Genomic DNA, 27,873 nt, shown 5'->3' with positions numbered 1-27,873 from the left:
AATTTGGAACCAGTCAAAACAAAACCACGCCATCTACTGGATTTAAGTGCTTCCGGTTGAGGAAACAACAACAAGCGAAGTTGATGAGTGAAAGTGATGGCACTATCTCAAAATTTAACAGTTCTTTGATAAGAAATGGAAAATAACAGCATACAAACTGGCTTGTAAAATAATGAATGGTAAATGTGACCACAGCTGTTACCATAGTCTCAATCAAAATCTGTAACCACCTGAAAATATTGAACAAAAGTTAAATTTTACACAAAAGACACTGCACATCACATGAGGTTATGATTTCCAAGGATCAAAAATCAAAAGTTACATAATATCATAACGCAACAATTCTTATAATTACAAGACACAAATAGAAATACATTTTACATACCGTAATTAATATGAGGCAGGCATTTTTTTTTTTGGGGGGGGGTTTCCGATACCCGATCCGCTTCCTGTTTTGTCAGATACCAGTATCCCGCTTACACAATGTAGACAAGCAATTCTCTTTCTTTTTTGTATTTCCTGTATCCTGCAAGACTTCATTTCCTGTTTTCGCGGTATATAATAATAATTTGACTTTCACGTGCATGACATGTCACGCTTACAAAAAATAGGCAATCCAGTGTCACGCTTTGACCCCAATGAGATCCACTGTGAAAGGGGACAAAATCTGTATGAATCATTTTTGTCGAGCCTTCAACTTGCAGAAAGCTCGACATAGGGATAGTGATCCGGCGGCTACGGCGGCGAAGTGAGCTTACTTCTTTAAAGTTTTATATTTTAGAAGGTGGAAGACCTGGATGCTTCATACTTTGTATATAGATGCCTTATGTTACGAAGTTTCCGTCAGTCACATGTCCAATGTCCTTGACCTCATTTTCATGGTTCAGTGACCACTTGAAAAAAAAAGTTCAGATTTTTTGTAATGTTGAATTCTCTCTTATTATAAGTAATAGGATAACTATATTTGATAGTGCGTACCTTGCAAGGTCGAGTCCATATCTCAGATACTATAAGCAATAGGGGTAGTATATTCAGTGTATGGAAGGACTGAGAGGTGTACATGTCCAACTGGCAGGTTTCCTCTGACCTTGACCTCATTTTCATGGTTCAGTGGTTAAAGTTAAGTTTATGTGTTTTGGTGTGTTTTTCTCATACTAAATGCAACAGGTCTACTATATTTGTTGTATGGAATGATTGTAAGGTGTACATGTCTAGCGGGCAGATGTCATGTGACCTTGACCTCATTTTCATGGTTCAGTGGTCAAAGTTAAGTTTTTGAGTTTTGGTCTTATTATCTAATACTATATGTCATAGGTCAACTATATTTGGTGTATGGAAATATTTTATGAGCTTAATGTCAGTCGCGCAGGTTTTATTCGACCGTGTTCATTGCACAGTGTTAAGTTTTTGTGTTTTGGTCTACTGTATTTTTCTTCAACTATAAGTAATAGGTCAACTATATATATATTTAAGAAAAGAAATGGAAATACAAATACAAATATTTTATTGGCACAAACACAATTACAATAATTGGCAATGGCCCATACAACTGGTATACAAATCATTTCCTATTTTGGTTCTGTTGTTAGGGATTTTAGTTGTGTGACGTTATTTAAAAATGTTTATGTTATGACATCATATTCAATGTAAAGTTTACTAAACAAAGAAAAGCTGTCATCAACATGATCAAGTGACATCTTTTCATTTTAAACAATTATTGAAAATGAATTGGTGTTGAGTTCCCTCCTATATTTTACTAGACTGATAAACAGTCAGAGACTATTTGAAATAAGTGAATTTTAAATCACTGGTTTGAGTAGCAATTAGAAGTTTTGTCGCAAATTTTGATTTTGTAGTTTTACCAAAATTTTAAACACATAGGTTTAAATAATACCTTTTGATTAGTAAAATTGAAAAAAAAAAAAAATTTTTGGCTTCTTTTAAGTAGCAAGGTTTATGCCTTTGATGCTATTATTTACATGTAGCTGCAAATTCTATTATAGTTGAAAAAATGCTGTTATAATGGCTTAACATAATGAACTGATACTTTCTTCACAGATTTTCCCCAGCAGTGGGAGTATTTTTCCTATAAAGTTCAAGGTTTCATCTTTCAGATTATGTTATAAAATTCTACTGTTTGCTATATAGATTTCACTGTTCAGGGGTAGTGAAATTATCTAACTCAAAGCCAATTACATCTAATAAATAAATTGTGTATCTGCACTGTTTTTCCTTTTCTTTTCCTTTTTTCTATAATAAGTCTTTCCACTATTCTGTATTTCTTCAGGGATGTTTTTTTCACCACATTTTTAATTTTTGTCTCACAATATGTCCCTTAGATATTTCTTATATTGCAGTTTATGCGCTTTTAAATTTCACCCTGCTAAGACGAACAATTTTCTTTGTACATTTTGTTGTAAGGGTTATCGCCTTATCACTGTTTATCAAATGTGTGCATCTCCTTCGTAACAAAAAATCTTTTTACAAATGGTTTGTTACACCCTTAGGACTTTTTGACTAATTATTCAGTGAGATTTTATAGGAGTTATCTTCCTTTACCAAATAAATTTGTTGGTATGTTTTTTAAACTCATAAACCGTAAACCATATAACCCTGGAGCCTTTTTTATTTGAGACCCCTAGGTCCTAAATTAGAAAATGAGGTCTTGGTCAAAGGTCACTAAATTGTGACTTTTGCTTGTTTTTGCATTTTTCCGACCCTTTGAAAGATATGTATAAAAAATCAAGTGCAAAATGTTTGCTTTATTGTAATGAGGATATATGTTACATTTGGTCTGATACAATTTAATGGCATGGGCCATCTCATAGTTTTAAGTTAGTGCCCCTTAAATGCTTTTATATACATGTAAGGTTATTTGAATATAACTTAAACTTGGCTCATTATAAAGCCATATGATCTTTTACAAAAGCAGTGGTCTTGTTAGCCCAAAATAAAAGGGTGCCACTCCCTGGCGGCCCTAAGCCGCACCCTAGGTGCCCTAAGCCGCGCCCTGGGAGCCTTAAGCTGTGCCCTGTGTGCCCTCAGTTGTGCCTTTCTGCCCTGACGCTGTTTTTTCGAAAAACCCTTGTGTCGTTTTGGTAAAATTGCTTTTTGTTTCATCTATTTCTTATCAGAAGTTAAATTACATATATGACACCTGGTGATTGCCCCCAGGTAACGAGGTTAATCATGTCATTAAAATCAATTATTGTGGATAACTTCAAATTGTGTTAATTACTAGGTAATTTCATTAAGACAATGTACCTTTTTGTCATAAATATAATGAATGTGTCAGCATTTTATTTTCAATCTCAAAGTCACAATGGAAGAGTGTATGCATGAAGATTTTCATGAATTTAGAATTGAATTGAAGTAATCAAAATAAAACTATGCCTTCACAGAAACATCGTCCATCTCAACTTGTGAGTGACAAGCAGATGTAACCATGCTGGAAATTATTTATGGAGTTACTTCCCCTAAAAAAGCTTATTACAAAATTGTGCTCCTAAAATATTATCTAGCACTTAAAACACAAATGAAAGAGGAAAAAATAACCAAATGAATACAAAATTATATAAGAATGAGACCTTAAGGATATTAACTGTCTTTGAACATACAAAAAAAATAAATTGCATTTTATTTTTGATAATCATACCTTTGCAATTGGCAATCCATGTTTTATACACATTCAAGAAAGAAATAAGACTGTCATAACCGACCGTGCAAGGGCTGTATAGCCAGTCAAGGTCGTTAAAAACTTCCATTTGTTAACTGTCATAATGTTTGGATGGTGTCATGCTATTAACTTACATAAATGGAAGTGTGCAGTAAAACTCTCATCACAAATCAACTTGATGGCGCTACACTAAATAATATATTCCTAAACACAATGAAAAAAGGTTTAGAGGGCCAAGCTCTAGATGAAAAATTTGAAATACAACTACTCTGTCATTTACATGTATGGTAAACTATAAGATGTTTAGTTTATGTTCTTTTTTTTGGAAGGAGAGGGGGTGGGGAGAATAGTAAGTTTATTTTGCCTCTTTTGGTTAATAGTATGAATGTGTATTGCCATGTTTTATGAACATGTAGTATGAATGACTTTTCTTATGCAAATTTTATAGAATAAATAATTAAAACAACAACTTATGCATCTTTATTTACAATATATATAAAGTAAAAAAAAATATGTAAACTCGTGATACACGCAGGGATGTAGACAAACAAATGAGCAGTGCCTTCTCCTATCATAAAAAAGTGCTCTGCTCTCCACTGGCACCCTGCACTGAAAAGGTAAGGTGACAAATGACCTTGAAAATGACAACTGGAAGTGACCTTAAGAAAAACAGGGAGAAGTTATTTTGACACTTTTTTCATATAAAAGTATTTGGAATCCATATCTTTTGTAATATAGACACATACACTTATAACTCAAGACTAGAAAGGACTTTCGATAAACAGAAAGTGACCAATTATCTCCCGTTCTACATACAAAAGTATACAGAATAGAAACTATTTAGTTTTGGAATCAGTGTGAAAGAAGCTATCATATTAGACCTGGAAATGACATTTACTTCACCGGAAGAAACACATTATCTCCCTTCATTTAAAAATAGATGGAAACCATTTATCCTATTGACATGATTGATATAACATGGTATGAAGAAACTTATAATTGGATGCCAATTTAACATTGAATAAACCAAACTAGATTCTTTTTAATAACTTTGATGTGGAGATCCTTCAATTGTTTTCTGAACAATTAGTTTTTAATTTTTATATTTATTTTTATTTCAGCTGCCATTGCTGATATATCAAGTGAAAAACTGGTTCACACAGGAAAACCTTTACAAAGTTCTCCTTCAAGAGCCCCTAGATCTTACACCAAGTATGGAGAGCTAGTTGTCTTAGGGTAAGGGTCACACAGATACACCTTTACAAAGTTCCCCTTCTAGAGCCCCTAGATCTGGCACCAGATATAGAAAGCTACAAAAATGTAGTAAGGGTAAGGTAAACACACACAGGAACACCTTTACAAAGTTCTCCTTCAGGAGCCCCTAGATCTTACACCAAGTATGGAGAGCTAGTTGTCTTATAAGGGTAAGGTTCACACAGATACACCTTTACAAAGTTCCCTTTCCAGAGCCCCTAGATCTGGCACCAGATATAGAGAGCTACAAAAATGTAGTAAGGATAAGGTAAACACACACAGGAACACTTTGATAAAGTACTCCTCCAGGAGCCCCTAGATCTTACACCAAGTATGGAGAGCTAGTTGTCTTATAAGGGTAAGGTTTATACAGGAACCCCTTTTACAAAGTTCCCCTTCTAGAGCCCCTAGACCTTACACCAAATATGGAGAGTTAGTTGTCTTAGGAGGAATACATTGTACCTTTACAAAGTTCCCCTTCTAGAGCCCCTAGACTTTACACCAAATATGGAGAGCTAGTTGTCTTAGGGTAAAGTTCACACAGGAACACCTTTACAAAGTTCCCCTTCAACAAGAGCCCTTAGATCTTACACCAAGTATGGAGAAAGGGTTAGGTTTTATTAACAAATAGATCATTTACATTATAAGTACATGTGAAGTTTTCAGGTATATACAATACACCTTTACACCCAACTATTATTCAAATAACCAAAACATAATTAAAATTTATTCAACTCATAAAATGTTGTCAGAACATGGAGAATGTCACTTAATTTTAAATTTGCAAAACGATGAAAACAACATACTTGTATGTACTTCAATATATAATAGCTGCAACTTTATTGCAAAATCATTTTACACAAAACCAATAAAATAGCTGAGAATGTGACAGATGTGAAAGTGTAAGGGGGCAAACAAACTTAGATTCAAGTTTGCATTTGTTTGTTCAACTAGTTAGACAAATACCCCTGATTTTAGTGTTCCAAACTTAGCTGATTTTTTTTTTAATTTCATCATCATAGCACCACATCTATGATAGTTGCAATTTGTAATTGATGAAAGGTATTGGTAAATTGAAAAATTGCTATGGACTCATGAAATTATAAAAAAAAAGATCTTCTATGTAAAAAAAACCAGCAGTAAATTGCTATATCACCTGTGGAATATATATGAATTACGTTAATCAGTAAAGTCTAAATTGTTTAGATAAGATGTGTTATATTTGTTTTAAATTGTTTTGTTTTAGTTACAATGGTCACTTACCTAGCGGTGACAAAGGAAGAAGAAAGAGTAAATTTATCTTACATAAAAAACAGACAGGAAATGGAGTCAAACCATTCCGGAAACATATTGTTAAAAACCCGCATTCCGCTAAGGTAACTAAAGACACACTTACAAGAGATAGGAAATGGAGTAAAACCATTCTGTAAACATATTGTTAAAAACCCGCATTCCGCTAAGGTAATTAGAGTACACACAATGTGTAAACAGATAACCCAAGCTTATGCATGTTGTGCTTAGTGAAACAATCACTCTGGTTGTGCTTAGTGAAATAATCACTGTGATTGTGCTTAGTGAAGTAATCACTGTGATTGTGCTTAGTGAAATAATCACTCTGGTTGTGCTTAATGAAACAATCACTCAGGTTGTGCTTAGTGAAGTTACAGTACAGGTAGGGACTTATTTTTATGGAAGCCTTAATCCGTCTAGATGTCAGACTGGTCGGACAGTTGTCCCAGAGTAATAAACACCTGCTGTGCAATATCCAAGTGGAAGGTCGTAAATCAATCTGAACCAGCTTGATTAGAATTAAATTTTACCTGTACAGATATATTTGTATTTATGGAGAATAGATAAATGTAAAATATTGTCTTGTATTCAAAGAGAAAGAATTGAAATTAAAATTAGATATTAGAATTTAAATTTAAAATTAAATACTTAGAATTAAAATTAAAATTAAATATCATGAATGTGGAATTTTTTTTTTTATAATTTGAAAATGAAATAAAGACGATTTTTAACAATATATTGTGTTGCCAATTATTATAATAGTTTTGTGCCAATAAAATATTTTGTATTTGTATTTGTAAACCGTAAATATTTCATCTAAATAAAAATAATAAGCCTAATAACAACCAAGACTGTTTTCAATCGAAGTTTGAATCAAATTGTTGAGACATCAATCCCGTAAATTATACGAGTTTTCATTGATGATTATATTATTTCCCCCTTTAAACGTCCTGTTCCTTTATATGTTATTATTAGAAACACAATTTTAAGTATAAGGCCAACATATCGTATTTATAAAATATGTATAGGCATTGTGAATAAAGTTATTTTCCTTTTGATACAACTTTCCCCGTCGGAGCCTTTACATCAATTCACACCTGTCAATCATTTCTCGCAAGTAAAACATTTTGGTCAGACAAATCACTCGTGCTTTCTATTTTGACATATTTCCCGTTAATCTCTTTGAAAGTCAAACAATTGGTTTCTTTGAATACAACATTTATAACGCCGTGATCATATTTCGATTCCTATTTTTTATTTTACAAAAAATTGTTGACATTCGAGATATTGCCTTTCTATTTTCATGTCTTGACTCTTTTATGAAAATCGCCGGAGTTTTTGTTATAAATATATTTTACGAATCGATACACGAAAATCAAAATTTAACCTTATATAGTTTATTAAATAAATGCACATTTATACCCCAATGGGGTTGAAGGCTAATCGTACTAGTCATGATCAGCTGTCTTTACTTTTTCGTCGTACTTCTAGTCATTCTATAGCTCGCGCAGTCCGTAAGAATTTTTAAATCGATGTTGTATTATTTCAGAAGTTTAAAGGAGTTCTCCAAAGTAGAATATTTAAATGGGAATCCGGGAAATGACTGATAAAAATAAAACAAAAAATAGTTAAAGAAGACTAAATCTTGTTTTGATTTTACATGTATGTAAATCAATTAAATTTCTATTCTGGTCAATCGATCAAGAGCCTCAAAACTAACGCACAATACTGTCAATCATTCCACATCATAATTAATCATGAATGGATTTTCCCACGGTAGTTCAGTAAGGTCACCTGAGTTTACTGTTACGACATTTCCCGCCATATAAAAATCTCGTGCAGTGGACAAAATCGATCATCTTTTATTAGCATTCAATAATATTGTGAGTGGAGTCAAGTTAAAGTTCAACCACGTGCACACGCTGTTGATCACTAATATGTGTATCATGGAATTATCTTTTCACGGCAAATTTTTCTTTACAAATTGCTGTTAAATATATAACATACAAGTTTCCTTTTTTACATGGATTGTGCGTAAATTAATATTACACAATTAATTTAAGTTCGGGATTTCGGGATTTACACTATAGTGATCTGGGAATTCTTTTTTTCGCGATGTCGGGATTTTGATTTATTTCAATTCGGGACCTTGGGACCGTGTTTTTAAGCCCGGGATTTCGAGATCCGGACCCTATTTACTCCCTACCCCCAAATGCAGATCAATTATATAAATTTAGCATAATGAACAAACACGGAAATCTTAAAATAAACTTATGTCCGGGAAGAATCAATATCTTCTTCTAGTGTTATTATTTGCGTTCTATTTTATTGATACATCTCCAACTTTGAAGTTTCGGACAATAAATTGTTTACAGTAAAAAGTAAAAAGTAAAAACTACAAAGAATCAGCAAGCTACTAAATAATATACAAGTATTGCTCACTGTAATTATATTTTTTTTTTATCTCGGAACTGACCCAACACAGACTGAATATTAAATACATATTATAGAAATATTTTGCATGTGGCCGCTTCAAACTAACCCTGGAGACAGCATTCTGCTAATGGATTTACGAGTAAAACAAAAATAACCGTAAGCTTCCAGAAATAGAATACATGTAAAAATATTTATGTTTGAAATTTTATGCAAATAAATAAACAGATACACAAAAAAACAAAAAATAAACAACAAAGAACATAGAACAAAAATAATTTTGAGGAACAAATTAGAAAATAAATAGCAGTTGAAATATAAAAACCATAATTAAAAAAATAGGCTATTTTTATTAAAACAAAGTTGTCTCCAGTACTTCACCTGTAAAAATATTTTATGTCAAAAACGATGTAATCAATAAATTGACTGAGAGGTTAAAATTACAGGTAACCTGATTCTGAAATCAGTGAACCGTAATTCTAGCAGCACGGATTAAGATGAAAGGACACAAATATATTGCCAATCACACCTGGATTTGTTGATTAATGACCATACTACCTACCATAAAAATGTCCGATTATTCATATCCGACTAGACGGATTAAGACATCCATAAAAATAAGTCCCTACCCGTACTGTATCACTCTGGTTGTGCTTAATGAAACAATCACTCTGGTTGTGCTTAGTGAAGTAATCACTCTGGTTGTGCTTAATGAAACAATCACTCAGGTTGTGCTTAGTAAAGTTATCACTCTGGTTGTGCTTAATGAAACAATCACTCTGGTTGTGCTTAGTGAAATAATCACTCTGGTTGTGCTTAATGAAACAATCACTCAGGTTGTGCTTAATGAAGTAATCACTCTGATTGACATGCCTAATGTAAAATTAGGGGGATAGTACCTTTATCTGGATTCCTGGATTGGCTGTTTATTTAAATTTGGGACCTCAGGATTTCGTGTTTATAAGCCCAGGATCAGGACCCCTCCTATCCCTCTCTAAATGTATTGATCAGGGTTCTCATTAAGGATTTTTGAAGGCAAATGCAGGGACTTATCATTTTTTGATGTGGTTAGTCCAACAGTAAGAAGATATTCATGTCCATGACCTGATAGAGCATTTAAATGACATTAAATTCAGATTACTTTTATTAAGCTTTTGCTAAAATAATGATATGTGTGTTTAGTTCATACAAAATATTTCTATCTTGATGTATCTTTGAACTCACCAGTTTTGAAAATAATGAGCTCAGACTGATTTTCACCAGTCCAGGACTCATGGAATCACCTAAGTGAGAACCCTATTAACAACACACAGAGTCAGAGCATAAATATTTTTGAACTCACCAGTTTTGAAAATAATGAGCTCAGACTGATTTCTACCAGTCCAGGACTCATGGACTCACCTAAGTGAGAACCCTGTTAATGACTCACAGAGTCAGAGAAAATCACCAGCTAATGCCAGTATTCATCTTGATAAAAACTTAAAACTATCTTCAGAAATATTTGGGATGGTTTTATTATTGTGAAAATTGCAACTGAATATTTGTCGCAAATAAAAACTCTTTTGTTTAAATTTTTCAAGCATAATTTGTAGACCACATTTATTGAAAATGTATTCATTTAGATCACGTTTTGTTACTTTATGATCTTACAGTAGGTACTAAGTGTGTACGTATATATAAAGATTAATAATACATGTAAATGCAACAAAAAAAATTATTTTCATATTCATTTGTATACCTGATATAACTTACATGACTTCACTGAAGAGAAAACATTTTATAAATATAATTTCATTTAACTAGCTTCATAATCAAATAATTCTGGTAAGACCATGTTTATAAGACAGCAATACAACCACATAAATAATCAAATGACATCTAGAGGGCAGCTTACAGTTTTCAAACTGAAAGTAGTTGCCTTTATCTTTGTCTTATTTAGTATACTAGCTGTACATAAAGATCAATTGGTTATTAACATACTTAACAACATTAATCATGTTTATATTTTATCCCCATTAAAGGCAGTACAAGATCTACATCAACACTCTGTGACATACACCTTGTCTAGAAACCAGGCTGTGATAGTGGAATACAAACATGATGCCGACACAGATATGTTTCAGGTCAGTTGAATGTTTGTTTCTTTAATTTTATGCTATTTTCACATATTTCTCCTCACTACATGCACTAGTGATATATCTGTTCTTGTCAAATGATTGGTCAAATTCAATCATGAAGCAAATTTTGTTGGATTCTTTTGAATTTTCCTATTGTGACGTCATGAAAAAGATGACCAAGTCTGTTGATGTCCATATAAAGAACTTTCTGCAAATCTTTAAAACGCATGGATAAAAATTATTTCTCCACTCTCAACAGTTTAATTTTAATTATTGAAAAAGTTTGCCAAGCCGCACGCTATAAATACTGAAATTTGTCTGTAGTGAAGAAATATCATAACATAATATTTCTAGACTTATCATACTTATTATTTACTTCATTTTTACAACAGATACAAAAAATTGTAATAAGATGTTAATCACACAGAATACTTTTATAAAAACAAACAAATGTTGTTTTTTTTAAGTTGTAATTCTTGTTGTAATTTTCTTGTAATCTTCCCAAAACAGAAATGCATTTTCTTACTTTAGAATCAAAGAATAATCAATCATATTTATTGAATAAAAGTATGTAATGTTTTGGTACCTTTACGATAATCATTGATATATTATTTCTATTGCAGATCGGGAGATCATCAGAAACACCAATTGATTTTGTTGTCATGGATACCATTCCTGGAAATGAGAGGCTGGCTACAGATAATATAACACAGAGTACAATATCACGGTTTTCTTGTAGAATTGTTGTTGATAGAGATCCACCATGTACTGCTAGAATCTATGCTGCAGGATTTGATTCTGGCAACAATATTTTCTTAGGGGTAGGTTTACATCTGAAATCATATTGGGTTGAGAACTTATCTAAAAAATTGTTGTGAGTATATACCCTACACCTACATCACACTGATCAGTGGCTTCTTACTTTTTCTATCAAGGCTTTGAGATGGAGCAGGCATGATCAGCTTTGTCGCATGGTCTCAAGGAAGGTTATCAGCAATGGTACAATCAGTAAGGAGACATTACAGAGCAGGCTAATTATACCCCATGCAATGGGTTTGCAGAGGGTATAATGTTTTTGACATGTCCGTCCGTTTGTCCGTTATTCTGTCTGTCAGTCCTTTTTCTTGTCATCCCAACTCCTCTCAAACCACGCAACAGAATTTCATGAAACATTTTTAGATGAAAAGGACATATTATGTAGTTTTGCATATCAACAGAAAATTACGATTCAATTTTTTTTCTAGAAGTTACGCCTCTTTGAACTTATTTGCTTCAATGTATAACTGCAACCAACAGTTTGTCATCACAACTCCTCTGAAACTACACATCAGTATTTCATGAAAACTTTTTAGATAATAAGGACCATCTTTGTAATTGTGCATATCTACAGGAAATTACAATTCAACTTTTTTTCTAGGAGTTACACTGTTTTGAACTTATAAACTTTAATTTTCTACTGCAACAGTTTGTCATCGCAACTCCTCTGAAACTACACTACAGAATTTCATGCAACCTTTTAAGATAATAAGGACATACTATGTAGATGTGCATATTGACAGGAAATTACGATTCATTTTTTTTCTAGGAGTTACGCCCCTTTGAACTTCAATGTACTGTGTAGATGTGCATATTGACAGGAAATTATTATTCAATATTTTTTCTTATACAATTTTTTTTCTTGAACTTATTATTTAATTTCTCCAATGACAATTTAGGGATGTGGGATATCTGAGCGTGCTCACTAAGGTTCTTTAATTTAATTTGTAAATTCACAAAATTTTGCGTGTAATATTTATAATTGCAATATTTAAAATGGACAACAGTGGAAGATTGATTATTGCCATTTTAAGAAATGTTCATCAAAATTCAAAATATGCGTTTTATATTTTGCAAAAGTTAATATACAATATTTGTTAATATATTGTAATATTTAATGTCTTCATGAAACCAATGTCAATCAATTTTAGGAAAAGGCAGTAAAGTGGTACTTGGGAGAACAGATAGATGGTTTAACAACAAATGGTGTTTTTATAATGAAGCCTCATGGTGGGTTCAATGCCACTGCCTCCCCTGGTGTTTGGAGAGAGATATCTGTTGGTGGTGCTGTGTATCCACTCAGAGAATCAAGATCAGCCCCTTTAAAGAGCAATCAGGTAAGAAATGAAGCCTCATGGTGGTTCAATGCCACTGCCTCCCCTGGTGTGTGGAGAGAGATATCTGTTGGTGGTGCTGTGTATCCACTCAGAGAATCGAGATCAGCCCTTTAAAGAGCAATCAGGTAAGAAATGAAGCCTCATGGTGGTTTAATGCCACTGCCTCCCCTGGCGTGTGGAGAGAGATATCTGTTGGTGGTGCTGTGTATCCACTCAGAGAATCAAGATCAGCTCCTTTAAAGAGTAATCAGGTAAGAAATGAAGCCTCACTGTGGGTTTAAAGCCACTGCCTCCCCTGGCGTGTGGGGAGAGATATCCGTTGGTGGTGCTGTTGTATCCCACTCAGAGAATCAAGATCAGCCCCTTTAAAGAGTAATCAGGTTTGAAATTGAGGCTGTTCATCTAGAATAATAACTTATACTATTTGCAGACCAATGCACACAAGTTAGAATGAATGATATTGTTTTGAAAATTTTAGATCATTATTGTTATCAAATAAAAAAAATACAAGTTATTTTGGTATTTTAAGATTTAAGTAATTGAAAAGATTAAGAACAGCATTTTCATATTTTCCAAGCAGTTACCCGTTGTAAAATATCTTTGATAAACAATAAAACATAAGCAACATACAGTCTTTAACAATAGAGCAATATCTATTTCAAAATTATTTTGTTCTTGGCAAAAAAGAAATCTTACTATTTTGGGAAAAAATTTGATAATCAAAACACTAATTGTGCCCATTTTTACTTTTGTGGGATCTGCCTGCATAGTTCCAGAGAAATATTTAAAAGAAATAGAAAAAAGTTGTTTTAAATTTGTTTGGGATAATAAACCAGATAAAGTAAAAAGAAATTCAATTAGTGGTCCATATGAACAGGGGGGATTAAATATGATAGATATAAGGAGTTATTTCACTGCTTTAAAAGCTAGTTGGGTAAAAAGATTTGTAAATGATTGTGAAGGAGGTTGGAAAATTATACCTCAGCACTATTTTTATAATTTTGGGTCAAATCGGTTAGTGTTTCAGACAAACAGTGGGGATAAGCCAGACGAAAGCATTAAACACATCCCAGATTTTTATAAAGATATCATAAAATGTTGGAAATTAACTGGTGGAGGTCTAACAAAAAAGCCAGATACATTTACAGATATAAGAAAACAAATATTATGGAACAATAAATTTATTAAATTTGAAAATAAAGCTATATTTTTCAAAAACTGGATTAAAAGCGATCTTATTTATGTAAATATTTGATATCATAAAAGAAAAAGGCTGTATTTCTCAAGACATCATTTTAAATAAACTAAATAATAAATCAAACTGGATAGCTGAAATTAATTTAGTAAAGAGATCAATACCAAAAGATTGGGCAGTAATTTTAAAATCAGAAAACTCTATAAAAAGTATTGTAAATATAAAAAGAAACCAATTTATATTGGAAGGATTACCTATAAAATTAGAATCACTATTGAATAAACTTTTATACAAGTCTCTTATAAATAAAAAATTTGAACCAGCTATTGGACCAAAAAAATGGCTACGTATATTTAATATAGATGATGTGTTATATCAAAACAATTTAAACAATTTTTTATTCAGATATTTAAAAGAAAATAAACTTAAAATTTTCAGATGGAAATTACTACAACATATTCTACCTACAAAGAAGCTTTTATGCAGGTGGAAAATTGTAACCAATAGCTCTTGTAATTTTTGTACACAGGAAGAGGATTATGATCACTTCTTTATACTGTGTCCGTATTTAAACTTTTTTGGAATAAAATAGATCAAGTTTTAAAGAACAGTAAAATAATGTTTAAGATAAAACTAAGACACTTGGTATTTGGATATAAAACTTCTGACGAATAATATTTTGACTTTAATTATTTTTTAACAATTGTTGGTTTTTCAATTTACAAAGCCTATTACATATCTGATCAAAAGACGAAAAATGTCAATGTTTTCTCAATTTTTCTTAATGAGTTCAATAGAAGAGTATGTTTGAAAATTAAAAGTAATTTTTTAGCAACTATTAGAAAACATATGAATAGTCATACTTAGTGATATTATTTATTATCGCTATTTTGTGCATTTTTCCTTTGATCTTTTTTTGTGATAATTTTCATATCATGCTTCTCGCTTGATATGGAAAAATTATTGCTAGAAACTAAGGAGGCCATGTGGCGTTGTTAACGAAATTGACATTGAAATTGACAACGTCGTCATAGGTAAAATAGAGATAAAAAGATTATCATTGGTCATCTCAACTCGATTGCTTTTCTCACTTTCGCTGTTCCAGCTCAAGCGAGAAAATCAATCTCGTTGAGATAATCAACGATAATCTATAAATATATATTTGATATACAAATGTAATATGTATTTTACAACTATTCACTACCCTGAGTGATTAGTTGATTATAACAGGGAACTTCAAGAGGAGCTTGGACTCCTGAAGGATATTGTAACAAGCCAATATTTGAAATAAATATTTAATTATGTTGTAAAAAAAAAACCAAAAAAACAATAGAGCAATATCTATAAAATATGTCGAATTTGAAGTCATTCTGAGTGAAAATAAATTTAATAGATCTCTCATTAACATCCATTTCTTTAAATAACAACACAAAGATACAAACTTTAACAAAAATAGATCTCAGCTGTGTACTATAAAAAGGTCCAATCGTGTATTTAAACTTTCTGTATCATGTATTCTTCAATCCCACAATCATTTTGCCTCTGAAAATTATTATAACTACAAGTACCTTTAAATACTGTAAATTTTAATGGATGCATGAAATGCACCAGCAAAAAATTGATGACTAAGCATAATTGTTTCTATTTATAGATTACAGAAGAAGACAATATATTATATGACGGTACTCTGATAGACCTTTGTGGAGCTACGTTACTATGGAGATCTGCGATGGGATTAGATGCATCTCCGGTTTGTATTTTTATGACAATTTATCTTAAAAAAAGTATTTATACATCAACTACTGAAGCATGACCATAATTTGGAACCTGTACAGTCAAGTCCACTTATCTGATGAATCTGTATGTAAAACAGCAACTGCTGAAACTAATGGAATAGATATAATCATTGGTCGTAATTTTGATCTAAACCTATATGTGCAAACCACACTATCATTTTACCTGTAACGATTTAAAATTATGTGGTTTTGCATTGTAAGTTGAGTTCAATGTAAAAAAAAATATATAATATATAATTATTAAGATTTCGGGTTTGTTTTTGTCTTCTGTTTATTTTCCTCTCCGTGTGAAGATGGCATATTGAGACTTTATTCATTACAGTTGGATATAAGTTAATGTTGCATCCCTGAATATATTAAGAGTGTTTTGGGAAATACCTTAAGACTAAAAGATGAGTTATAACTGAACAAGGGTTGTTTAGTGAAGGCATCTAAAATTCTGCCAAGACCTTCTTTAGGAAATAGAACTTTAGATTTTAGAAATAAATCAATTGAAAGTGTGTTTTTTATTTGAGCATCACTGATGAGTCTTTTTGTAAATGGAACAGTGAAACCGGCATCTGGCATACAAAATTTTAATCCTGAACAGTACATATCTATCAATGATGATTTTTTTTAGAAAACATGAGTTTGATAACCTTTTATTCTAACATGAACTCCTTCAAACCCTTTGAGTACACACCCGTGGTAAAATATGAATATATTGCTTAGACTGTTCCGATCATAATCGCACATCTTATGCTCTTTTTATGAATGAGTTACCTGACGTCAGAATATAAGCATTTTACAGGGAAATACATGCTTGTGAAGCCAAAAATCATCACAACAAGGAAACGTAAACAAACGATGCTAAAACGTGTTATATAAGCCATTTTTGTGTACATATAAGTACAATTGTTATTTATATTCACCGAAACCAACTAAATATGTTTTGTAAATAGTTTAAGCATGTCGCTTATTCAGTTTGCATCAATTTGATGTTGCATTTATTTATGAGAACGGCAAGTAATGCCTTCACATAGAGCGCTAAGTTAAAAAAAATTGCCCTTTTTGTCCTATTAGAATCCTCTTTTTGTTAAAACAAACGTCGATATTAACACTTTCAGTACGGAATTGTTTTTTTGGCGCGTTCGTATAGCTGGAGATTTATTAGCACTAGCACTTTCGTGGCCGGGACTAATTTGACATGTGCTCGTAAAAAAATTGTCTCGGAACTTCAAACAACAATTACTGCTATTTAAGATCAATTTTTGTTAAAATATTTCAAGGTTGAGTCGTACCCTACTTGTTTTGAGTTGTTGTGTGGTAAGAGCTATATGAAACGGAAGCAATATCAACAATTTTGCTTTATGACGAACGAGTTTTTTTTTATAACTGAATGTTAACAAATACATGTCTGCGAAGGGGAGAGTTTCTTCTGACTGTTCCCTTTCCGAGATATCAACTTACTTTCTATGTTTCTTTTTGTTACAAAGAATAAGATGAAATGTCTATGACAACAACATAACTGATTGGGAAGACGATAAACGACCGACAACATGAGAAGTATCAGCGATTGAAATCCGCCATTTGCAAAGCGTTGTTTATGTCAACAACAATTAAAGAGAGACAACTCAATTGTAATTTGGCGGACGACAACTCTTTTTAAATACGTTGCCGTATGTTTTTAAGTCACTTGGGTAAAACAGAATTTCTTGTTGTGGTTCTATGACAAATAAAAATTTGTACTTTTTCAAAGATTAAACAAATAATCTCTGTATTTGTCAAGGAAATTACCTTCCATGAAAATATTCATTTCAAACTATAAAGTAACAGGCATGCAACCTAATAGCAATTTAAGCAGATAAAAAAAAAATACATTTAAAAAAAATAAAAATAAAATGAACAATTAGATATTTGACAAAAAACTATTGTACTATTATTTTGATTTATTTTTTAAACTGCTATAAGGTTATATAACAAACAAGAATAACAGTTTTATAATTTTTTGTTACTTGCCTCTTTTCAAGTCTTTAAAATTTTTTTCAGTGTCCAGTTTACTACTATTTGTAGTCCTGATCTCTCTATAAAATTCCTTCTTAATTTTAAAATGTCTCTTGATACCATCTTTTTAAATATATCCTATATCAGTTATTCTTTAGTTTTGTTCATAGTTTATAAATAAATAAATTCGCAAATTGAAACGGTAAAGTCAATAAATTCAAAATTGTCTGGAACTAACAACATAGCTATAACACGAACCATGCTAACAGTAATTTTTAACAGAATGGAACACCGTGAAACACTCTGGTAGACAGAGGTGCTTTCCACAATCTAGACAGCCAAATTTTGTTTGTCTACGTGTCTCTTGTTGATTGTTTTTCACTCTCATCTGACAGACATGGCACCAACTTTTATTTCCAAAGGAACCTGGCAAGTGTCTCTGTGTAAGACGGTCATCAACCGGGACAAGTGATGGGCGGCCTTTACGAACTGAACCACCTGTGTATCCACCTATAAGTCCTGCTGCCACTGCCTTGGAAAACTTCAAAAAGGTTGTTGGTCTCTTACCAGGGCCTGGTTGATGATGAGGAGAAGCCAGAAAAAGTCTAAAGGCATCAAATTTCAACATTTCTATCATTGTGAAGAAAATCCTTTTAGGCCATTTCAGTGTTTTGTGTTGGAAAACATAGTACTGGATGTACTGGTCAGCCCTATCAACCCCTCCCATGTATTGTGTGTAATCAGAGATCATCTGTGGACATGGTATCTCTTGTCGTTGAAAAATACCATCTGCTTGTTGCACATTCCTCTGCACTGCACCTACTGAGAAATCGTGTATGCTTGAAATTAAGTTTACATTTTTTTTTGTCCTTCCATACAACAGCAGCCACTGCATCTTTCTGTCTAAACTGCATGTCCCCATGATTAGTAACACCTTCAGGGTTTTTCTTCATAATATCTTTAGGAAGCTCTCTCCTATTTATAAGGGCCTCGCCTTTAGACGGGTCGCCCTATAGTGATCAGTCTGTCCGTCTGTCCGTCCGTCAGTCTGTCTGTCCGTCCGTCTGTCCATCCGTAACACTTTCGTGTCCCCTCCATATCTAGAGAACCATTATGATTTCATACTTTATACTTTACATGTATATTAACCACCACCAGAGGGTATGTCATGATGTATGTACAACTTCCTAGGTCAAAGGTCAAGGTCAAAAACTTTGGTTTCAGTTGACAACTCTGTGTTCTTTGGTGAAGATTGTTTCCGCTCCATATCTAGATAACCATTATGATTTTATACTTAATACTTTGCATGATTATTACTTCCTAAGTCAAAGGTCAAGGTCAAAAACTTTGGTTTCAGTTGACAACCCTGTGTCCTGTGGTGAAGATCGTGTCGGCTCCATATCTAGATAACCGTTATGATTTCAAGGTTTATACTTGCCATCCATTTAAACCACCACCAGAGGGCGTACAACTTCCCAGGTCAAAGGTCAACGTTAAAAAAACTTTGGTTTCAGTTGACAACCCTGTGTCCTGTTGTGAAGATTGTGTCTGCTCTATATCTTGAGAACCGTTATGATTTCAAATATTATACTTGACATCCATTTTAACCAACACCAGAGGGTGTGTCATGATGTATGTACCACTTCCTAGGTCAAAGGTCTGTCTGTCTGTTGGTCTGTCCATTGCTAACAAATTTGATCCACGCTATATTTTGAGAGGACAGCTGTTATTATTTCATACTTTTCATACCTGACAAACATTTTCAACTATAATATATATTAACCAACACCAGAGAATGTGTCATAATGTATGCATCCTAGGTCAAAGATCAGGCCGTCGGTCTGTCCATCGGTTCGTTGTTCTTAACAAATTGTGTCCGCTCTACCTCTCGAGAACCGTTAATATTTCATACTTTATACTTGGTGGGTCATAAAAAATTGAAGGCATAATTCTAAAAATATGTGACAAATATCAATTGGGCAACACCTTTAAACATATAAGTCACCTTAGAGAAGTCAACAATGAGTTCACATCATGCAGTCATATCACTATTATACTATGAAAGTAAATTGAGAATATTTATCAGTTTTAACTTAAAATCTTAGATTAAATTCACACGTGAGACTATGTAATAACTTCAAATAATGCTTCATATCAGATTATCCATACAACTTATTTACCCCACGTTATTGACAGCAGGGCCCACAGAGATGGCTCCCATCTCAATGATATCTAGTTCGTACAGTACCACATGCAGCAGTGTTAAAATGTTGAAACAAGTCTGTAAATAAGGCGGGAGAAGTGAAGTAATTGTCCATATAAACATGGTACCCTTGCCCTATAATATTTGCCTTTTCAATACAATTTTTGACTACTTGGTTTGCCAGACCAGGAGCTGCACCATCTGTTCTCCCACAGTATACCTGACAGTAGGACACATATCCTGTATTAGCTTTGCTATCGCCCACATTTTTATTCCCCATTTGGTAGGCTTGGCTGGCATATACTGCTTAAAAGACAGTCGTCCTTTGAATGGAACCATCACCTCATCAACTGAAAGTTGTCGTTTAGGGATATACTGGCTAACCATAGAATCTGTGAACATATCCATTAACGATTCAATTTTGTTTTATTTAGAATAATTTGGATCCCCTGGCTGTGGGGCTTGCTCACTATTTGAAAAATGGATGTACCGCATAATTTGCATATAGCGATCCCTTTTCGTGACTTTACTGAAGTAGGGGGTTTCCAGCATAACATCTGTGCTCCAGTAGGATTTTATGTCTGGTTTTACATTGATACCCATTAAGAAACATAAACCTAGAAAAGCCTTCATTTCTTCAACAGTTGGTGTAATCCATGGAGACTTGTTTTCATCAGGATGATCACGAATTTGTTTATTAGCATACCTGTCTGTCTCCTGTATGATGTATTGCAAAATGGCATTGGTAAACAGCAATGAGAAAAAATCAACAGGCTCTTTATCTGGATCTAAAACTGTGGTAGGACCAGTATTTTCACGTGGTAAAAAAATGTATGGTAATCCCCTCTCATAATAATCAAAATTTGCATGCCACCCATCGGCTTCAGCAGGACGGTCACCAGCCTCATCAATAAGTGGGTCATTTTCATCAGAAAATTCATTATCACTATCAACAACATCTAAATCACCTATCCCAAGATGTTCAAGCCTATCATTGTACCGCTGTGCAGCTAAATCAACTTCATTTGGCCAAAATCTGTCAAACTCTTCATCCGAAGATTCAGACATTTTTTAAAATTTTCCCAGACGACAATACTGCGTTTTTCACTACAATTTTACTATAGAACCGCCTTTTAGCCTAGAAAAATTTGATTGGCTGCATAAAAATATGGATTTCCTTATTCATGTTATTTGGGAGAACACCTGCAGGTCGTGTAAAATTTATTTGTCGGCAAAAACCGTAAACTTTCGATCATCAACAGAGCGTAAAACAACAACATGCAAAGATGATACAGAAAGAGACAGCCATTACCGGCTTATCTTTTTTATTAAACAGTCATAAGTAAATATTATTAATTTTTAAAACAGCGATACACACATGGTTTAAATATTTTGTGTGTAAGGTAATGACCTTTCATTTTTTAAAGCGATCACGTTGACTACACATGTCAACAAAATTGAAAAAATGGCGGCATATTATTTTATCATGAACGCAAATCGAAAGTACGAAGAAATGACATACCAATGACTTTTATTGTCTAAATTTATACATAATATTAATAATTGAAACCTGTTAACACATTGTGGTAAAGTACGCTTTACAGCTTTACGTAATTGATCTGATATTAAAACTGAAAGTAGGTCAGAGTATTTTTCGTTTTCCATGATGCATTATGGCATCACACGGCCGTAGCAAGGTGATGCAATAAGGCATCATACGGCGGTACCAAGGTGATGACATAAGGCATCATACGCCTTGAATGGGTAAAAGAAATAATTCATGCGGGGCTCAATTTATCAAGATTTTACCATGGGTTGTCCCTTTATGCCAATATTTTACCCCCACGCAAGGTAAAATATTTGTCATAAATATCAAGCTCATGGTAAAATCTAAATATATTGAAGCCCCTATGAATTATTTCTTAAATATAGACATTTGTTTTAACGAAAAGAGGAGCTTATGCTCTGCATATTGTTTAAATTTGTAGATGACATAAATTTACAATTTTATTCTTTTTTCAGAGCGAGCACGAGTTTGAGAACCTAGTGGAGACTATAAACGCTGGTCGTCCTCAGTGTCCTGTAGGTTTAATGACTCTTGTTTTACCAAGTAAAGGAACATTGGGTGCTGCAGATAAACAACCCTATGTTTATCTAAAATGTGGGCATGTTCACGGTCAACATGAATGGGGACAGAAAGATGATAGTAGGACTTGTCCTCTATGTCTAATGGTATGTATATGCCATTGGTTAATTTGTAAAAGATTGTTTTTTCTTCAACTTATTGTTTGTTATAAAATTATTTTCACTTTTGGTATTTAGCTGAATTTTGTCTTCGAATGACCTTAGATTTGCTCAGAATAAGCTTTCAATGTCAAGCAATAATCACTTTTTAATTTTTGATTGTTATGTAAAATCTTTTTAATTTGTGATGTCAAATATTCCCGGAACTTGTGTGATTTTAAGAAATGGCAGACAAATTTGCATACAAGTGTACAGACATCTTTTTCTTCCTATTTATCCCCCCCCCCCTTTTTGTCCCTTTCTACTATATATTTTATCAGAATAAACTTTCAGAGTCTAACTTCTATTAGGTCTAGTAAGAACTATATCAGGTAGATCTTTATCAAAAATGTGTGACATCAAGTTAGGTTCAGTCTGTGGTTTAAGATTTTTTAGGCATCAATAACTTCGTCAATCCTGCATGAAATGTGATGAAACTTAGACAGAAGCTTTTCTCAATATTTAAAAGCCAGTATCAGTAGCAACATTTTGATGATGTCTTTTTTCTGTATTTTGCAAATAAATTTTGCAATAGATTTTTAGCAGTTAACACCAAGATACTGTCTAGATAGAGTCCTCTTCAAGATTTTTTTCTTCTGTTGATATACAATGATATACATGGACATATTTTTGGAGAGTCAAAATTGCACTTTTTCACTGACAGATCTAGATGCAAGAATAAGGGTTACAATTTTGTTTTGTTTTTATTGTGATATATCTGGTCTTCCCAGATGTCTGTGTAATCTATTTTTGCTATTGTAGGATGGTCCATTTATAAAGTTAAAGATGGGATGTGAACTAAGTGTGTATGTAGATTCTGACCTTCCTACTCATTGCTATAATCCATGTGGTCACATGGCATCTAAAAACACAGCAAAGTAAGTAAAATAATTTATTAGATAATGGCTCATAAGTTATTGTTTACATAGTTTATTTGAGACACATTAGAGTAATATATGATATATGATTCTGAGGGTGCTTAAATAAAAATTCACTTCATATGCAATCAGAATGATACATTACACAAAAATGTCACACACAAAAAAAGAAGCAAGGAAGGGTCATGCATATATCCTTGTAGGTTCATTATTATTCGTTGGATACCAATTTTCGTGGTTTTCGTGGGTACAGGTGAACCACGAAATTATATGTTCAACAAATAACAAAATTTCTATAGGCTTATATGCAGACTTCGTCAAATCCACAAAATTAAATATCCACGAAAATGCAAGTTTACCATAATCCACGAAAATTGGTACCCACGAAAATAAATGAATCCACAGTATACAGTATATACCAGCAACTTTATAACGTTGACTCAGAAAAACTATCCATCTATTCTAGGCTGCTCTTCAAAATGTTCTGATACATTAATTTTATAATTTTGGTGTTTGTTTCAGATACTGGTCACAAGTTCCTGTCCCTCATGGTTGTCAAGGTTTCCAGACAGTTTGTCCATTCTGTGCGACACCGTTATTAGATCCTCCATTTATTCAGTTGATATTCCAGGACAACATTGAATAATCTGACACCTCTCTCTCTTCATTCCAATTGCTCTGTATAGGCAGGGATACAGAAAATCCTACATTGTTTTTCTTTACCAACAATTCTGAAATAGGAAACAGTTTGTAATTGATAATCTCCTACGTTTAACTTTGATAAAGATATCAAAGAATTAATGTTAATTTGTTTGCTTAAAATCAATGCAATTTTAAAACAGGAGGAAAATGAAACAAAAATATCCAATTTTATCCATTTCTTCAAAATGGTTTGAGGTGGCCTCGTTAGCAGAATGGTCTAAGAAGTTGATTCACTGTATCACTTGCCTGTCAACACCGAGGTTGTGAGTTTGAACCCTGCACATAGCAGGTCCTTTTTACTTCAATCTGTATAAACTAGCTTTTTTGCTGGAGGTAAAGGTTCTCTCCTGGCATTATGGCTTGTTTCACGACTAAAGACTGGCCACTATGACAGGCTCTTTTTTTTTACCAATAAAGACTGACCACTATGACAGGCTCTTTCCACCAAGACTGATCACCATCTTAAAACCAATAGTGATGAAAGTGGTCTTAAAGACCAACAATCAATCAATTGATTTGAAGCTTTTGATGTAGCTGTCTCTTGCCCAATGAGATTCTTCCCGCCATTTTTATGTCAGCCAATCTATTGTCTTCGTTCCTATTTTGTACACATTGTCAGAGATGTAATGCATTACTTTGTGATTTTCATTCATATCTTATTGTAACTTATTTGTTAAATACCATATATAAAACTACTATTTTTTGCACTTTCTAAGAAGGCTGCTTTTCTTCAATCATGCATGACAATTATTTATTATATGAGCTGCGTCCGATAAAAATCAACCTTATGCAAGTGTACGTAGGTATGTAAATGCATAATACTGATTAATATTTTGGAACATTCATATACGAAATACGATAACAAAAATAATGAGGTTTGGTCTGTTTTTAAGCATTCGATAAATAATATAACTATAGCACAAAGCCCTAGACTTTCTGTTGAACTTCTTTTCAAAACCAAATAGGTTAACCATGTATTGTGTAAATTTGCATAATGTCGATTTCAATCCGATGCTGCTCATATAATGAAGTAATAATATTTGTGAAAACAAATTTTTGAGGTTTGTTAGAAAAAAATATCCACATATGACATTGTGTTGTTAATTTTTATCTTGAACAAATCAAATTATTAAATTGAAATATTTCTTCCTTTGATAGACAAATTTGAAATCATGAACTCTTTAACAATCACTGAAATTTTAAGTATTGTCAAAATAATTGTGCTGTTATTTTCAGTATAGTGCATAATATCATACAGTTATATTTTTGTATTGTTTGCCAGGGTAAACACATTGCTTTAAATAGTGTGTTATATTTTTAAAGTTCTTGTATTAACTGCATAATGCCATAGAAAAATATCTCGCAATTTAGATTGAAATAATTATCCATATGACCCTCTAACTTTAATACACCATTTCAGAAAATAATGGTGTAATTTCATATAAGTATGAAAGCTATTAACATAACCATGTGTCAGTAATGGAAGATATATTCTAAGCTGAAAGCAATAGATAGCATTTAAGCTAAAAGTCGTCACATTTAAAGACATTTATCTGTCTCAGATAAGAATTTCCATTGCATAATACACACACAAGTATTCATTTATATAAAAATGTACCATATTAATTCTCTGCAATAGTATTTAAATGTTATTTAACACATCTGACTGAATGAGTGTTAGTCTTGGCATTGTGATCAATGTGTATATGAACAATTATACACCATGTGAACAATGTTAGTCTTGGCATTTGCACATGCTGTGAACAATGTACATGTGAACAATTATACACCATGTGAACAATGTCAGTCTTAGCATTGGTATTTTCTGGTACTGTTAGTATTAAAACTTGTACACCCCTTGAAAAATGTTATTATTGAAACTTATATATCCATTGAACAATGCTTGTATTGAAATTGTACACCCTGCAACATTGTTTTAAAGTGTTGACCCCTGTGCACCATTAGAAACATTTCACTTTTAAATTGTCAGCAGAAATTGTATGGGAGACACAGGGTTCTATGGAACTCTTAACTATTTTCTAAAATTTCACGATCTGCATTTATCTCTTAAGTTATCAGTTGTTACCTCAACACATTGCACAGGGTAATAAATTAATCTCTGAGTTTTATTTTATACTTTGATTTTAAGATTTTTGAATTTTCATACACAGACCTAAAATTTAATGAGGTGTATTTGTCTAAGAAGATATTTTTGATGAATGAGGTTAAAAATCTATGAATTTAAAATGATATGCCAATGGATCAAACTAACATTAAGTTACTTATTTATTAGAGCTAGTTTCTTAATGTTTGTAAATTAAGAATTTGGTTGGCCTGTTTGCTTTCTTTGTATTAAAATTTTCTCAAGAATTGCAATTAAGGTTGACATCTGCATGCATTATAGAATAGGTGGAGTTAAACCTGTTTACATTATACTTGTATTGGATTGGATGTTATTCTGGAGATAAGGAATACCTAATTGTACATGTAAACGTAACAAGACAGACAATGAAAGTAAGGTTTAACTCTGTCCTATCTAAATTGTTTGCAGTGGTCAATTTTTATTACAATGTGTGAGCAAACGTTCATACAAACAAAGCAAGCATAACAACCAAAGTTTTAATCTACAAGCATTTGTGAATTAGCTCTAATAGTTTGTAAATAATGGAAAAGCTATTTTGTTTGTGAATAAATGTTAACTGTATGTTTTAAAATCAAGTGGTTTTGAATTGCTTTGTGAATAAATGTTAAATGTATGTATTAAAATCAAGTGGTTTTGAATTGCTTTGTGTAAACGTTGGAATTGGATTTTGTGTAATTGGTTACTTTCTATGAAAGTAAACTTTGAATGTTTAGTATGTTGTTGCTAAGCACGAATGTAATTATTGTAATAATAAAGTTTAATTAATGATCTGAATTTTAACATAGAGATATGGGTACTTTGTTGCTATGTTTAAATGTTACATTGCATTCTGGGTACGTTGTTGCTATGTTTGATTGTTTCATTACATTCTGGGTACGTTGTTGCTATGTTTGAATGTTGCATTGCATTCTGGGTACCTTGTTGCTATGTTTGAATGTTGCATTGCATTCTGGGTACCTTGTTGCTATGTTTGATTGTTTCATTGCATTCTGGGTATTTTCATTGTAAGCCAGTAAATATGATCATTGTGCAATTTAGATATCAGGTATTGTTGTTTGTTGTTTAATTTGTTATTGTTCATTAATTTTATCTTCTTTTTCCATATGATTTATTGTATCAATTTTAAATTCTAGAAAAAATAAGAAATATGTATTCATTTGTTATTTATTATTAAGAATGTTATAAGACAAAATTATAAAGAACATTTTTTTCCACAGGGGGCCTTTTCATATATAATGTATGGGCCACTGTTTTGGAATGTCCAATACATCAATGGGGTACAATTAAATAAGACATCTGTACCTACATCTTGGTGTTGATAACACTTTTTTTTTTTAAAGTATTGTAATTGTTTTGTATTTGGTGTATGTTTTGTCAAATTTTGTGGCTGAATAGAGACCAAGTGATCATACTTTCTTTCATCAGGGTTGGTGTCATTATCATTATCGAGGTTTAATCTATCATTAAAGTTTGATAAAACATCAATACCTTTGTCATTATTTGATGGAATATTCCTGTAAGTTACTGATAATTGACTTACTTTTTGGCAATCAATGTTTCACTGACAGCAGCAATCACAGATGAGACCAGGGGTTCTGTGGAACCCTTAATAATCATTTGACAATATTACCCAGAATGCTTCAGAATATGAATGCCAAATGAAGTGCATGATTTGTTATTACTCTTTAGAAAGAATTATGTTTATAACTTGTTAAAAGAACAGCATATGAAATAGAAATATTTACATAAAAGTGCTAAAATAATACA

General features: G+C 32.5%; 1 protein-coding gene across 1 annotated transcript; it reads left to right on the top strand.

Annotated features, from left to right (window-relative positions):
* The first annotated feature begins 34 nt into the window (after positions 1–34).
* Positions 35–27,463, top strand: LOC134709988 (protein pellino-like). Its single transcript, XM_063570115.1, has 10 exons — positions 35–179; positions 4,798–4,912; positions 6,177–6,306; positions 10,675–10,776; positions 11,394–11,591; positions 12,738–12,923; positions 15,770–15,868; positions 22,123–22,332; positions 23,146–23,261; positions 23,784–27,463. The coding sequence occupies exons 1-10, from the start codon at positions 173–175 to the stop codon at positions 23,905–23,907; spliced, it is 1,287 nt and encodes a 428-aa protein (XP_063426185.1). The 5' UTR covers positions 35–172; the 3' UTR covers positions 23,908–27,463.
* Positions 27,464–27,873: the final 410 nt, after the last annotated feature.

The sequence above is a fragment of the Mytilus trossulus genome, chromosome 3, assembly GCF_036588685.1.
Source record: "Mytilus trossulus isolate FHL-02 chromosome 3, PNRI_Mtr1.1.1.hap1, whole genome shotgun sequence".
Classification (NCBI taxonomy): domain Eukaryota; kingdom Metazoa; phylum Mollusca; class Bivalvia; order Mytilida; family Mytilidae; genus Mytilus; species Mytilus trossulus.
This window is presented reverse-complemented; position numbering and strand designations above follow the sequence as displayed.